Below are 16,245 nucleotides of genomic sequence, written 5' to 3' on the forward strand. Positions count from 1 at the left end.
TAGAGACAGTTTCACCATGTTAGCCAGGCTGGTCTTAAACTCCTGACCTCAAGTGACCCTACCGCCTTGGCCTCCCAGAGTGCTGGGATTACAGGCATGAGCCACTGCGCCTGGTCTCAGCCTGCAAAATTTTAAAAAATAATAAAGGACTTGTATACAGAATACATGAGGAGTTCTTATGACTCAGTAGTAAAGACACATAACCCAATTTAAAAGGGGCAAGTGATCTGAATAGATATTTTCCCAGAGAAGATACACATAAGGCCAATAAGCACATGGAAAGATACTCAACATTTTAGCCATCAACAAAATGTAAATCAAAACCGAAATTGAAATCAAAACCACAATGAGATGTGACTTCATGCCCACTAGGATGATTATAAGAAAATAAAACACATAAGAACTGGTAAGGATGTGCAGAAATGGGGACCGTCCTACATTGTTGTTGGGAATGTTAAATTGTACACAAAGTGCTGGGGAAACAGGGTTGTCATTTTACCCAACAAGTCAACCCAGATATATAGCCAAGAGAAATGAAAACGTGTTCTCACAAAAATTTGGATAGTACATGAATGTTCATAGCAGCATATTTATAATAATCAATAGATGGAAACAAGCCAAATGTTATCAGCTGACAGATGGATAAACAAAATGTGGCGTATCCATAAAATGGAATATTATTTTCACGATAAAAAATGAATTGCTGATAAATCCTACAGCTTGCATGACTCTCGATATCACTGTGCTAAGTGAAGGAAGTCAGCCACAAAAGACCGTATGTTGTATGATACCATTTATATAAAATGGCTAGAATAGGTAAATCTATAGAGAGAGTAGATTAGTGGTTGTCTCGGTCTGGATGGGGAATGGAGGAATTAGGAGGCAATAGCTCTAAAGAGGGCAGTTGCTCTATGGGATGATGAAAATATTCTAAAATTGATTGTGTTATATAACTATGAGTATACTAAAAAGTATGGAATTATACACTTTAAATGGGCAGTTATATGACATGTCGTTTGTGTGTCTGTAAGCTGTTACCAAAAGAAAATTTTCAAGGAGGACTTCCAAATAGCTAAGGACGATAGTGGTCATCGATCTACTGCCTCCCAATTTTCCTTCAAATAAATATAGAATAAGAAGGAAAAAAATCTATACAGAATTTGAAGACATAGCATAACTTGAAGAGAGTCTTAAGAATTCAGTATTACTGTAACTAAAAAGAGAGCGCTCAGCAGATCCTGGCATGTGATCTCTCATACTCCCATTCATCTCCTGCCTGCCACAAGACTTTGTGGCAAGCATAGGCAAAGAAAAATGGAGACAAAATGGAGAGGGAATCTTAACGTTATCTAAATGTTCAGCCAGAAAAAGTCCACCCTAAGTCTGAAAATTCTTTTTTTTTTTTAAGGTATCCAAATAGAGTAAGAGTAGGGATTACAGCACAGGGACTTAAAAATACATAATCTCGGGAGGCCGAGGCAGGTGAATCGTGAGGTCAGGAGTTCAAGACCAGCCTGGCCAAGATGGTGAAACCCCGTCTCTACTGAAAAATACAAAACTTAGCTGGGCGCAGTGGCGGGCGCCTGTAATCCTAGCTACTCGGGAGGCTGAGGCAGGAGAATTGCTTGAACCTGGGAGGCAGAGTTTGCAGTGAGCCGAGATCACGCCTCTGCACTCTAGCCTGGGTGACAGAGCAAGACTCTGCCTAAAAAAACAAAAAAAAAATACATACAATCTGAAGAGGCAGTCTTCAAAGTGCATAAGCTTCTAGGGGAGAAAAAGAAGGTACATAAGTAGAGGAGAAGCACCCTTTGGCAGCTAAGTGGTGAAAAGGTAATAAAGCAAAGGAGAAAATTCAGAATGCAGCAAAACAAACAGAACCACAAAGTTAAGTTACAGAATTCATAGCCAACTGTTCCCCCCACAACAAAACAAATATTGGCAGGACTTTGCTATACTGACAGAAGAGGGCACTATTAAAATAGGAATCTTGTAAAACATCCCAGTAATATGGTGCTTTAATAAAAAAATTTATAGCAGTAAACACATTTATCTGAAAAAATGAACATAAATGAATTAAATTTTGAGCTCAAAACAAAATTTAGGAAACCAAAGTAAACCTAAAGAGCATACCCAGAAGGAAATAATAAAGATTAAAGCAGAAATTAATGAGGTAGGGAATAGAAAAACAAGACCTAATAAATCTGTATTCTGAAAATTTTAAATTATGAAAATAGGCAAACGGTTAGCTAACTTAATCATGTAAAGGAAAGGAGTAAAACATAGATGTGCAAAATAAGAAAGCGATAAATAACCACTAAAAATTTTTTTAAAATTTTAAAATCACAAGAGACTACTTAGCAGACCTCACTGCAGTTATTTGGAAACCTAGATGAAAGGAGTAATTTTCTAGGGAAATGCAGATTACCAACATGTAGTTAAAGAAGTTGGACAGACTAATTTCCATAAAAGAAAGAATACTACTAAACTATCCCACCAAAAAGCATTAGACCTGAATGGTTTCACCAAGCAATTCTATCAGACCTTCAAAGACCAGATAGTCCCACTGCGCATAAATTGTTCCAGAGCACTGAAAATGCTGGAAAGCTTCTGAATTTCTGTGAAACAAATATACTATTGATACTTAAACCTGGTAAGAACAGCATTGAAGAAAGCTATAAATCAGCATCGCATAAGAATATTGATGTAGAAATACTAAATTAAATGTTATCATTATGAAGTGATATACCATGAACATGTGAGATTTATTTCAGGGATGCAGGACTGGTTTAATACTAGGATACTCATTAGCATACTCCCTAATGATAGATTTGTGAGGAAAACTCATTATTTCCATAGGTGCTGAAGGAGCCTTCAACAAGATCCACCCATTTTGTGGTCTCTCTCTCTCTCTCTCGCTCCCTCCCTCTCCCAAATAGGGATTGTGGGATATATTTTTGAAATGATGAAATTTATATATCTTAGTCCTAAAGCCAGGAATCTTATATATAATGAGAAATACTGGAAGTATTTCCACAATATAGAGAAACAAGGCAAATGTGCACTATACAAGGCAAACGTGCACTATCTTAATGCTGTTCAACATTATAATGGAAGTATTAACCAATATAGTTAGATACATCGATTAGAGGCATAAGAATGGGTAAAGAAGAAAGACTATCTCTGCAGATTGTATAATATGGGTTGAGTATTCCTAATCTGAAAGGCTCCAAAATTCAAAACTTTTTAAGCAGTCATATGACGCACAAAGTAAATGCTTATTGAAGCATTTCAGATTTTGGATTAAGGGTGCAATGAAAATAATGAAGAAATTCCTAAATGTAAAAAAGTTCGAAATACCTCGACCCAAACTTTTTTGGTTTTGAGTGGAGTGCAGTGGCGTGATCTTGGCTCACTGCAACCTTGACCTCCCAGGTTCAACCAGTTCTCCTGCCTCAGCCTCCAGAATAGCTGGGATTACAGGTGTCCATCCCCATACCTGGATATTTTTGTATTTTTAGTAGAGACAGGGTTTCACCATGTTGGCCCCACTAGTCTTGAACTCCTGACCTCAGGTGATCCACCCACCTGGCCTCCCAAAGTGCTAGAATTTACAGGCATGAGCCACCATGCCCAGCCCAACCCAAACATTTTTGATAAGGGATAGTCAACCTGTAGTATGTTGGAAGACTATAGGGGATCACTGGTAAAATTAATCCAAATGATAAAAGAATTCAATGAAATTAACTTAAAAAATCAATAGACTCTTATATACAGACAGTAGCCAGTTAGCAGTCAGTCATAATGGTAGAGAAAACTCCACTTACAATAACAACAAAGATTAAATGCTTATTAAACATAAAAATGTACAGAGCATACAGGAAGAAACTTACTCAAAACTTAAGTCATAAAAGTAGATTTGAATAGGATGGCTCCTCATTATAAAGTTGTCAGTTCTCCTTGATTTCTGAAATTAATGCATTCTCAGTAATAACACCAAGAAGCCATTTTTTTTTAAGTTAGACAAGTTGATACTAAGTCTTATGGGAAAACAAACTTACAAGAATAGCCAGGAAGAAACTAGAAAAGAAAAACTGCTGGTGGGACTAGTTCTAACAGACATTAAAACATATACTATAAAGCTTCTATAATTAAATCTGTGTGTTACTGTCACATGAGTAAATAAATAGAGCAGTAGAATAGAAAGCCCAGAAACAGACACAGGTACAAGTGGAAATAATAAAAATGGTATCTTGGGCTGGACTCAGTGGCTCACATCTGTAATCCTAGCACATTGGGAGGACAAGGCAGGTGAATCACTTGAGTCCAGGAGTTTGAGACCATGCTGGTCAACATGGCGAAACCCTGACTACAAAAATTAGCAGGCATGGTGGCTTCACAGGAGGCTGAGAGATGGGACGATCGCTTGAACCCAGGACATCCAAGACAGTAGTGCGCCATGATAGTGTCACTGCACTCCAGCCTGGGTGATGGAGTGAGACCCTTTCTCCAAAAAAAAAAAAAGATAAATCACTGAGGTAGAAATTGGCTTTTTAATAAATGGTACCAAGATATCTGAATGTCCCAGATAATAAATGATACCACTGAATAAATAGTACTGAGATATTTAGAAAGAAATAAAATTAGATACATCTTGTGTATTATACATCTTGTGCCATGTATAAGAATAAACACAACATGTACACAAGTGTTCATAGCATTATTCATAACAGGCAAAAAATTCAAACTCAATGTGTATTAACTGATAATTGGATAAGCAGTGTGCTCTGATATGTCCATACAATGAAACATAATTCAGCAATAAAAAAGCAGTGATACATGCTACAATGTGGGTGAAACTTGAAAACATTATACTAAGTGAAATAAAGCAGTCACAAAAGACCACAGATTGTATGATTTCATTTATATGAAATGTCAGTAATGGGCAAATCTGTAAAGTGAGAAAGTAGATTAGTGGTTGCTGGGGGCTAAGGGAGTTTGGTTTAAAGAGGGGTGACTGATAAAAGGTACAGTAGTTTCTCGTTGGAATAATGAAAATGTTCTTAAATTTATTGTGATAGCTACACAACTGTATGAATATACTAAAAGCCACTGAACAAGACACCGAATGAATTTAAATGGATGAATGTATGCTATATAAATTATCTCCAATAATTAGCTGTTACAAAAAAAAAAAAAACCCTCCAAACAGGTTAAGGATCTAAATGTTTAAAGAGAGAGAAAAAAAGACCATATAAGAAAACCCGTGTTTTCTTCTTTAACCTTTGTGAATGAAAAAGGCTTTTGGGCTATGATTCAAAATGCAGAGACAACCAAAGATTGACAAACACATCTACATAAAAATAAGAAAATTTTACATGGCAAAAACCAACATGAAAAAAAGTGAAAAAACCAAACTGACAAACTTGAAGAAAATTTTTTCTACATATACCTTAGCCAAAAGGCTTATAGCAGTAATATATACTACACTTGATTTTAGCCAAAAGGCTGAAAAGCCATATCCCTGATATATAAAGAACTCTTAATAATTAAATAACCAAAAAAAAAAAAAAAAAAAACCCTGAGCAACAAAGGACCAAAGACCTGATAGAAAAAATGGGGAAAATACTTAGATGGACAACTCACAATGAAAACTGGGCCTTAAGCACATAAAAAGTTTTAAGTTCATACGGAGAAAAAAGCTCACACCTGTAATCCCAACACTTGGAGAGGCCAAGGTGGGCGGATCACCCGAGGTCGAGAGTTCGAGACCAGCCTGACCAACATGGAGAAACCCCATCTCTACTAAAAATACAAAAAATTAGCCAGTCGTTGTGGCGGGTGCCTGTAATCCCATCTACTTAGGAGACTGAGGCAGGAGAATCGCTTGAACTCAGGAGGCAGAAGTTACGGCGAGCTGAGATTGTGCCATTGTACTCCAGCCTGGGCAACAAGAGCGAAACTTCATCTCAAAAAAAAAAAAAAAAAGTAAAACAGCACTGAGACACCATTTCTCGTCTGTCAGATTAGTGAAAACTAAAAAGAATGTCAGCTAACTTTGTAGCGAGGCACTTTCATATACTGCTGGTAAAAGTGCACACTGGCATAGCCCTTCTTCTGGAGGGCAGTGCCTAATAAATTGACATATGCAGTTTATCTTTTGACCCAACAATCCCAATTCTAGGAATCTTCTCTAAAGAAGTTTATCCATTTTAGGAGTGTTTGTAATTGCGAAATATTGCAAGTAGCCTAAATACCCATGCAGGAGAATGATTGAATAGGTGATGGTATAGCCACACAATGGAGTAGTACTGTTGCTCTGTAAGAAAGAATGAGGAAAATCTCTGAACTACTTGCAGTGCAATTAAGGGAATAAAGTATGAAGAGTATCTATAATATGCTACTCTTTATGAAGCAGGGAAATACTGGCACAGATGTCAACTTATTGTGCAAAAGAAATACCAGAATGATAAACTAGAAACTAGTGAAACTGGTTTCTTACAGGAAATGCATGAGAATGGTATAGAAAGATTGGGAGTAACGGGAATAAGATAGTAGGGATAGGGAGCAGCACTTCTCTGACTATAATTTTTTATATGACTTTGACTCTCAGAACCCTGGTGATTTTTTACATAGTCTTCAGAAATAACATAAAATCAACTTGGATATTGGCAGGTATGGAGAAAGGAGCCCAAAATGTAGCGCAAGCGCTAACAGATGAACAATATTAACTTGATTATGAAGTCAATGAATAACACTGACTTGAGTGGGGAAGAAAAGAACTAAGTAACTTTGGAAAACGGTATTTTGATTAGGCATTGTAAAGCTAAACACAAGACAAAAAACAAATATTGTAAGTCGTAAATGTGTTTCTCACAGAGGTATCGCTTAGGAATTATGAAACTGCCTTTTGTGTAAAGTTTTAAAACTAAGTGAATATATTGTAGATAATGAAAGTCAGACTTCTCATTGTCTAAAGAAGTTACAGATTAAGATAGGAGTAGGCTATGTTCATTGACTGGAGTTTGAGGTATCCATATGAAGTCATGGTTTTTAATATATATATGATGTATGAATACAAAAATACATAATACAGATGTGTGAATATGTGTATACTGTACATACACATATTCCTGAGCTCTGTCCTGAGAGAGCCAGAGGAATGATACCCTAGTAAGCACATTAGTGTTCAGATCTTCTTTAAATGCCATTCTCCAGTAAAGGGAACCATGGGTCCTTGGAAAAATGGTTGAGTCTGGGGGCAAGAATAATACAAGATGTGCCTGGAACATCATGTGGTGCCAGAAAGTAATTCAAAAAATGATGAAAGCATGTTGAAAGGACAACAGGAGCCAATCTGGTGGAACTCCCAATGGCCCAAACTGGGATAATTTAAGAAACAAAATAATGATAATATTAGATTATAACCCACAAAATAAAACACATTTACAGGCATTTAGGTAGATAAGATAGATGGGAGGGATAGGAAGGGTAGCTCTTCCTTACATGGAATTCCAGTTAGCATAGATGAAAAGAGAGAAATAAAAACCATCATTAGGCAGACAACACTGTAATAAATATTGCATGCAAGAACTATCAGTGGATACTCAATGGGAGAAGTTGTGATGAAAAGCAGGATATTTTCAAGGACACAAAATATCTCCCCACGAGATGTGAATTACAAAGAGAAAAATGGTAACTATGGGGTGGCGGGTAGGGGGAAATGGCAGATACCCCCTTAACCAGGTAAAGTAGAAATCACTAGTAATCTGAGACACGCCAATGTCATGTGTTCCCTGATGCACTGAAAGGTCACAATTTCACTTCCGTGGTATCCCTGCCAAAAATGCCTAATCATGGAACTGGTGACATTTGCTTAAGGAATCTAAATAAGGTCTGTAGTATTAGTTAACAGTGTTATAATTTTCTGATATCAGTAATTGTACTATAATTATGTAACATGTTATAAGGGGAAGTTGGATGAGGTGTATGCAGGATGTCTGTGCTATTTTTGCAACTTTTCTCCAATTCTAAAATTATTTCCAATAAAACATCTTTAAAAATAGGGGCTGGGCATAGTGGCTCGCGCAGCACTGTAATCCCAGCACTTTGAGAGGCCGAGACAGGCGGATCACTTGAGCCCAGGAGTTCAAGACCAGCCTGGGCAATATGGCAAAAACCAGTCTCTACAAAAATTAGTCGGGCGTGGTGGCATGCACCCTTTAGCCCTAGCTACTCGGGAGGTTTACGTAGGAGGGTGGCTTGAGCCCAGAAAGTGGAGGTTGCAGTGAGCTGAGATCACACCACTGCACTCCAGCTTGGGCAAGAGGGAGACCCTGTCTCTAAATAAATGAATGGATGAGTGATAAAGGCTTGAGGTACCAGGTATCTGTTGTTACCTAAACTCTTGTTGTCTGAGCTCAGAAGCCAGAAAAATTTTCATGACACAGTAAGCTTTGCTATCAGAGCTCTCACTATTTGAACTAAGATTGAATAGAGTCACAATAGATACTTGTATTTATTATTGATATTTTTGATGCAGTATTATTGGGGCTTGCTCTAAATTGAATTTTTCTTATTCCCCTGGAGTCAACCATTGATTTCTTTGCTTGTTCTCTTAATATACTCTCCCTTAGAGGACTCATCCATTTGATTGGCATCAGCTGTCACCCTTTAAGTGAAAAATCTGTGCGTATCACTCCCCTAATTGTCTTCATTATCTCCCTAATGAGTCTCAGGAAAAGTCTCAGCTGTTAAACTTCACTCACAAGGCCTTGCCTGTCTGCTCCTACTTACATCTTCAGCTTTATTGTTTTAAAACAACAACAAACTCTTAGCTTTCCTTGAACTTGAAGCTCTTGCCTTGCTGAGCTACTCTGAAATTCACTCATTCCTTGAACTTGAAGCTGTTGCCTTGCTGAGCTACTTTCAAATCCACTCTTCCTAATGCTTTTTGGGTCTTGTTCATATTGTTCTTTCTTCCTCTAATTCTTTGTCTTCTTTCCCTGGCTAATTCTTTCAAATGATAGCTTAAATGTTAGTTCATCCACAAAATATTATTTGACCTTCAAAGACTGGCTTTCAGTGTCCCCCTCAGATACTTCCATGGCATCGTTTAGTTCCCCTGTCCTGGCACTTACTACTCTTTTATAATGTTTATGTCTTATACTAGACCATCTATGGTATAAAGAATAAATTAGAGGGCAGCAGAACCGTTTTAAAGGCTGGAGACCAGTAAGAAGTCACTTGGGTAAATCTAAGCAGGAACTAATAATGGTTACCTGTATTACAGTATTAGTGAGGGTGGAGCCCAGAGATACTGTATGTAGAAAGTGGGGTGTAAGATCCTTGAGAGCACTGTCTGTCCTGTTTGCCTGTAGATCCACAGTAGGGGAACTCTCATGAGTCCTTCCTTATACTCATAATTCAATTCCATTTCCCACCTGTCGAACATTTCACCACCCTCAACGGTCTTGGTGCCTTACTTCTATAATTATCTGTGTAGTCTTTGACGCTGGAGCTTTGGATACCTCATTGCACCATTGGTTGTGGACTGTTGATTGACTTCACCTGACTATCTGAGTAATACCACAATCTTTCCTCACCACTTAGTAATAGTATCTCCTCTCTATGACATGTGAAGTTGAAGAGGATGATTTAGGGTTGTTTATCTGCTTAATGTTTGTTTATTTGCTTTTGGTGAGTGGTGAACAAGAGTAGAAGTTAATATTTTTGCCCCTATTCCAGTTGACCATGGCAAATTTCCTACTTCTAGTGGCATCAACATTCTTTTATTTATCCAGGTTTTCAAGTTTTTGAATTTTTATTAGCCTTCTAAGTTTTGCTTTGAAGTGTCCCTCCACTGTCTTCATTGTTCTTTCCCAGTTAACACTCTGACCTTAACTCATGGTACCTTACATCTAAATTATTGTAAAATCTCTGTTTATATTCTTAATTACTTTGTATCATTATCCTCAACTTAGATTTTTAAGAATTATGTTGACTCTAAGCCTTGACATCAAATTATCTTGGTGAATTGATTTTTCCTCAGAATTTTAAGGACTAAATGAGATAATGGATGAGTGCTTTGTAACTGTATATCCCGTACCTCTTGATTTATTCCCTCCTTTTAAAAATCCTTCCATCTTGCTAGGCGCGGTGGCTTACACCTGTAATCCCAGCAGTTTGGGAGGCCCAGGTGGGCAGATCACGAATTCGAGACCAGCCTGGCTAACATGGTGAAACCCTGTTTCTACTAAAAATACAAAAAATTAGCTGGGCATGGTGGCGCACACCTGTAATCCCAGCTACTAGGGAGGCTGAGCCAGGAGAATTGCTTGAACCTGGGAGGCGGAGGTTGCAGTGAGCGGATATTGCGCCATTGCACTCCAGCCTGGGCAACAGAGCAAGACTGTCTCAAATAAATAAATAAATACAAATTAGTTAATGGTTTTAATTTTAATGAAAATTAAAAATCATAGGAAATGAATTTCTTACCTCCTTTTAGTTTATTACAATTTTATGTTCACTAAAAGCAGAATCTTAAGGGAATGAGGAAGCTTCCAGAGTTGAAATGCCTTGGTCTTTTTGTGTCCCTGGGCTGTTGGCAGTGACTCTGCTACAGAATACCACTTGGAGAGATCAACTTACTCAGTGCAGGGTGCAGGGAACGGGGGAAGCTGGGAGGGCCAGAAACCCACACTGCGTGGTATGGAGTAGTGGAAAAGAACCCTCCTTTAGGAGGACAACATCCTCTGCATTCTATTTTTATATTTCAAAGTGAGGTATTTTTACTTCAAATTACAGTACTGTATATAGTTAATAGGAGAATGTTGTATATTTGCTAATAGAGGTTTATTGCTATATAATGGTCTCCTTCTGCCCCCATAGCATTGTAAAAAAAAAAAAATCCTAACCAGTTTTTAAAATGTTTTAAATTCTTAATAAAAAATGCTACAGTAAATGTAGATCTTTACTTCAAAAAGAAAATGAAAGGCCTACTGGAAAGAGTTTCACAGAAAAGTTTAAAGTTATAAAATAGACACACAGATACAGCCTTCTGTCTTCACCACTTCTTAACATTTTGGCACATTTGCTTTCTCTCTCTATGTGTGTCTCTGTTTCTCTGGCTAATGTATTTTTATCACACCCAAGAAATTTAACATTTATAAAATGTAATCATTTAATATACCAACCGTGTATATACTACTTCAGTTGCTCCTCAGATTCCCGAATCTAATCAAATATAACACTTTACATTTTGTTTACAGGTCTCTCTAGTCTTCTGTAATTTTCCCAGTTTTTTCCCATAATACTGATTTTTTTCAGCCTTAAAGCTAGCTCTCTTGTAGGTTCACAGTCTGAATTTATCTGATTGTTTCATGATTAGATTCAGATTAAATATTTTTGGAGAAATACAGCATAGGTGATTTTTTTGCCTGTTGCATTATATCAGGAGGTGTAAAAGGTTAGCCTGCCTGATTATTGGTGATGTTAAATTTGATCACTTGATTAAGGTAGAGTCTGCTGGTAGTGAACATACATTTGAAATTAAAAGTTAATCAGTAACCAAAGAATATCTTGTTCTGTGACCATCTCTCATCTAACAGATTTTGTCATATATTTATGATCCTTGCCAGAATCAGTGATTACCTAAGTGGTTGCAAAATATTGATTTTCTCCTTCAAAAGATGTGTTAAAATTTCTTTAAAAAATTGTTACTGTAAGATGGCCCTTGGCTATAGTAATCATGTGCTGTTTTTGTGTAGAATGTATTAGGAAGTATTTGAGAGAATTAGGTTCAAATGTTGTCTTTACCTGTAAAGGTTGAGATCTTAAAGTTCCGCAAGAGCTAAGGCACCAGAAAAATTAAGAAGAAAGTTTATCAGCCAAGTTAGTAATTAGATTTAGATAATAAAATTTCTGATATTAGTCCCATAGTTGCCCCAGTTCCTATCATTCAGATGGGAATTATCTTTTTACCTTATAACTACAGTTAAACCCTATAGAGTCAGTGTACTTCTGTTTTTGCAGAAGAAGTTGCTGGACTTTCCAAAATGGATAGCACAAAATTTAAGGTGCAAGCAAAAAGTTAAATTTTATTAACTCAAATTTCAGCTGGGCGCAGTGGCTCGCACCTGTAATCCCAGCACTTTGGGAGGCCAAAGCAGGTGCATCACTTGAGGTCAGGAGTTCAAGACCAGCCTGGCCAACATGGTGAAATACCATCTCTAGTAAAAATACAAATATTAGCCAGTTGTGGTGGCGGGTGCCTATAATCCCAGCCACTCGGGATTACATGAATCCAGGAGGATGAAGCAGGAGGATCACTTGAACCTGGGAGGCAGAGGTTGCAGTGAGCCGAGATTGCGCCGCTGCTCTCCAGCCTGGGTGACAAAACGAGATTCTGTCTAAAAAAAAAATGAATATTAACTCAAATTTCTGTTATTGAGGGTTTATTTGAAAGTTATCATCACCTGACCTTGGTAGCATGTTTAAGCACAGTTCCACAACATCATTAGAAACCTAAACCTGTTTCACTATTTGTGTTTTAACATTTGTAAGGTAGAGACAAAGCCAACTCATACAATTACTGGTGTAGCATCCAAAAAGAATATTAAAGATAAGATTCTGTCTTATTAACAAGTTGTAGATTATTCCTAAATTAACGGTTTTTTATCACTAAAATCTCACTATTAACAGCTAAGTTGCTTCCCTTCATAATAGGAGGAAAACCTCTACTTGACAGCAATAAAACTGTATTTTAAGATATTTTTAATTTATGACTTTTTACTAATTCACAATTACTTGAGTTTATAAGGCCTGCCTAACAATTTCCAAAGCTTGGAAAGAATCTTTTGAGACGTAGTAGAAAATATTCATTTGTTTTTGCTACAATGTAAGTGGGTTGTTTCATTATTCTGCATTTTAGCTTGTCCATCTGTTTCATAACAAGAGTTCCTATTACAGTTTTTAAGAAAAGCTGCCTTGAAATATGTTTCTCATAAGTAACAAAGATTTTATCTGAGAAAAAAATTATTTATACCCTTTGGCAAAAGCGATAACTCTTTATGGAAAGGTCAGGGGCTTGGATATTTGTGTTTTGGGTACCTAGGCTGGCACTTGATTTTTACCAGAAAGTGCAGGGTGCAGTAAAAGATTGTACACTGGAGAAATTTTACGTAAATCAGTGAGAAGCCTCTCAGATAAGTCTCAGTGTTGTTAGCTGCCTCATCACCTTTGTTGTTTGAAGATTTGGGAAGATTTTGTGGATTTTTATGTATTTTCAACAATCTACTTCTAGGGCTGAGTATTTTTGAAAAGGTGTTAATATTTTTTCACATCATACTATAAAGCTGGTATCTTTCAGTGTTTGTCAAGTTGGTATAAAGAGCACTGCTGGTTTATTAATCCGTAAGGTTATATAAACTCTACATGACTTAACATTTTAGTGACATGGAAAAGTGGGATTTCTGGTTAGTGGTGTACAGATCTTTCTTCACGTAGTGCAGGTAATATATGAGCATTGTCTGATGGAGCCTTACAACATCCCTATATGCTTTTGGAAAGTATGATCTTTGTTTAACAAAATGGGAAACAGAGGCGCATGCTGTATACCAGCTATCACTGAAAACAATAGTTAGAATCCAGAAAACATACTCATCTGGTTCAGTGTGTTGCCCAATAAATACAATTAGTATTCTGTTTTCTTTATCTTATTTGTTTGCCTTATAATTATTAAACATGGTTTTTTAAATTCGGTTTTGGTTGATTCCTTTTCTTGTAAGTCCGCCACTTGACCTAATATAGCCAACAAGCATCTGACACGAGGCAGAATTGTCCTCGGATTGCAACTCTACTGCTGTCTCCATCTGTTGGTATGAAGAAGTAATGCTCTTGCCAGAAATAAGCAAGCTTATTTTAATTTTAGCAAAAACAGATTAAGAAATAAGGAATTGTGCTGTTAATTCATTTTCTTTCTTTGTGACAGGTAAAGTCAGTTGGAAGATGCAAAACTGTCACAGGAAGTTGGTTATTATAGACAAATTGCCTTTTTTAAGGCTTTTTGTTAGTGATATTAAAAGTGTCAAAGGAAGTAATTTTAAAATGATATATTAACCATCCCTAAAATTATTTATGGCTTGTTCTTTAAGGAATTACAGAAAAATATGGTTGTCTCAACTATTTTTCTTCAATCTGGGATCAGGCATCATTGTACAATAATATTTTAATAGCGAGAAATCTCAAAAATCCTGACAGTCTTTGCATATTCACAGTTTCATGGGCTTTTGCATCATTGCTTCTGAATTGCTAATGAAGAGCTCAATATAGCTTCTGATGCATTTCAGATATTCTGGGTGGTGACTGGCTAGAGTGTTACTGACATCACAACATACAGCTGTTGACTTTCTATTGTCTGAGTCCTCAGCAAATGCTTTAGACTGCTCTAGCAGGCACTCCCAATGCCTGACTAATCAGCTGGATGTGTGCAGTGAGCTCTGTAGAGGAGCAATGCAGAGCAGCAGTTTACAGGTACTATGGAAAGAACATCTTCTTAACTCTGTATGATGAAGCAAATACCAATACAATGAAGGTATGTGACTCTTAATTCATTTGCTAAATTTGTATAGAAGGTAATCTGATACATGAAGAAGTATTCATGTTCACTTAGTACCATAATTTTTGTTAGAGGATGTGTGATAAAATTCTACCATGTTGAAAGTGAGAGCCTTTTAAAATTGTTTTTATTTTTGCAAAGATATATTTGTTTAGGTTGATGGAGTGAAAAGTAGCGTCATTTACTTCTCAGCTGTAGCACCAGTTTCTTCTCCCCGCCCCTCACATGTTTGATACTTCTTGTAACTTACTGATAGAATGGTTTACCTGTGTGCTAATCGGTATTTGTGTATAGCACAGCAAATTGTCAGTTGGAAAAATGACTTCTTTGAAGTTCATCTTAAAATAGACATACTATATGACTTGTTCAATTTTAAAAATTTTATTGTGGAACAAATACAATATGAATGAGACTTTTGGAAGTTAAGAAGCTAAGAATCTTAACTTTCAAAACTCATGGTAATGGTTTGCTACCCTTTTGGGGGAAGAGGTGGAATAATTTTTAAAGTGCTTGTAACAGCAAAACCTAGATCTGTCATTGCTATGATTAGCATAATCAGATATCACATTGCAAAAGAGAGCAAATGCTAATCAAACTATGTAATTTTTGAGGAGTATCTGATTCCTAATTATATAGTCTGATAACTTTGACATTTACCTCGATATTTTGATTCCTCAAAACTGAAATCTCATCATGTAGGTGATACTGAATAGCACATGTCCATTTTCATATAATTGAATTGTTCAGAAGGTTTTTGAGAGTTTTGCTTGCTTTTTATCTGGAATTAGTCGAAATTTTAACAGCATTTGGACTTGTTATGATATGAATTCCTTCCCCCTCCATTTATGAAACAATTATTTTATTCGTACGAAATAATTCATCTCTTTTTTAGAGGAAATAGGAAGAAAATCATTAAATGGCCTTTTATCAATGCTGAATGTCATTGCTCTTTCTTTTGTCTATTTCTGATTCCCAACTGTGTAAGTAATTAGGGTCATCAAAATATTAATAGTTATTATTAAAATTAGGGTCTTTTATCAGATGCATTGCTTCGCCCTAATGCCAAGAGAATTTCATTATTTTTAAGCCTCAGATTTTAAGTTTTATATTGAGAACTATAAATGAAAAAAAATAAGCAGCACATACTCTCAGTTCTTACTTACAACTGCTTTTATCCATCCTTTGTCACATTCTGCTTTTCTTTTTCATGCTTTTCCTCATTTTCATTTCTTCTTTTTCCTTAAGATTTCTGTTTGTCGGTGTGCTTCTATCCTGCCCTCCCTCTCTTTTTCTGTTTGACTTTCTAAATATTTGTCTCTCCCTCTTGATTTATCTTGTCTCTCCCTCCATCTTCCGTTCTCCCTATCCCCACCCATTTTTCTCCCCCTCTCCCTCTACATTTGTCTTTCCCACTTTGTCTCAATCTGTCTCCCTTTCTGTTCATCTACCTGGTGTTTCAGGGTGTCTCTCCCTTTCTGACTAAATCTATCTTAATCTCTCTCTCTCTCTCTTATCTTTCTCCCTCCCTTTCTCTTTCTTTCAGCCTTTCCTTTTCTGCCCCTCTGACTCTCTCTCGCTCCCTCTCTGTTTCAGTATCTCCCGTTCTCTGTATCTTGCTTTCCCACTGT

The 16,245-nt window shown here is 36.7% G+C and overlaps 1 protein-coding gene across 4 annotated transcripts in view; it reads left to right on the forward strand.

Moving 5' to 3' along the window:
* The window catches only part of R3HDM1 (R3H domain containing 1), a 200,677-nt gene that overhangs the window by 41,870 nt on the left and 142,562 nt on the right, over positions 1–16,245 (forward strand). The window contains exon 1 of one of the 4 annotated variants that reach the window (XM_011937728.1): positions 14,340–14,593. The exons of 2 other annotated variants lie outside the window; for them this stretch is intronic. Coding sequence is in view for 1 of the 2 variants with exons in the window: in XM_011937726.1 (XP_011793116.1) it covers positions 14,483–14,593 (111 nt within the window). In the remaining variant the exon portion in view is untranslated. Of the gene's footprint in view, positions 1–14,339; positions 14,594–16,245 lie in introns of those variants that run through there. One more of the 4 variants, XM_011937726.1, reaches the window with a different exon arrangement.

Source organism: Colobus angolensis, unplaced genomic scaffold, assembly GCF_000951035.1.
Source record: "Colobus angolensis palliatus isolate OR3802 unplaced genomic scaffold, Cang.pa_1.0 Scaffold168, whole genome shotgun sequence".
Lineage (NCBI taxonomy): Eukaryota > Metazoa > Chordata > Mammalia > Primates > Cercopithecidae > Colobus > Colobus angolensis.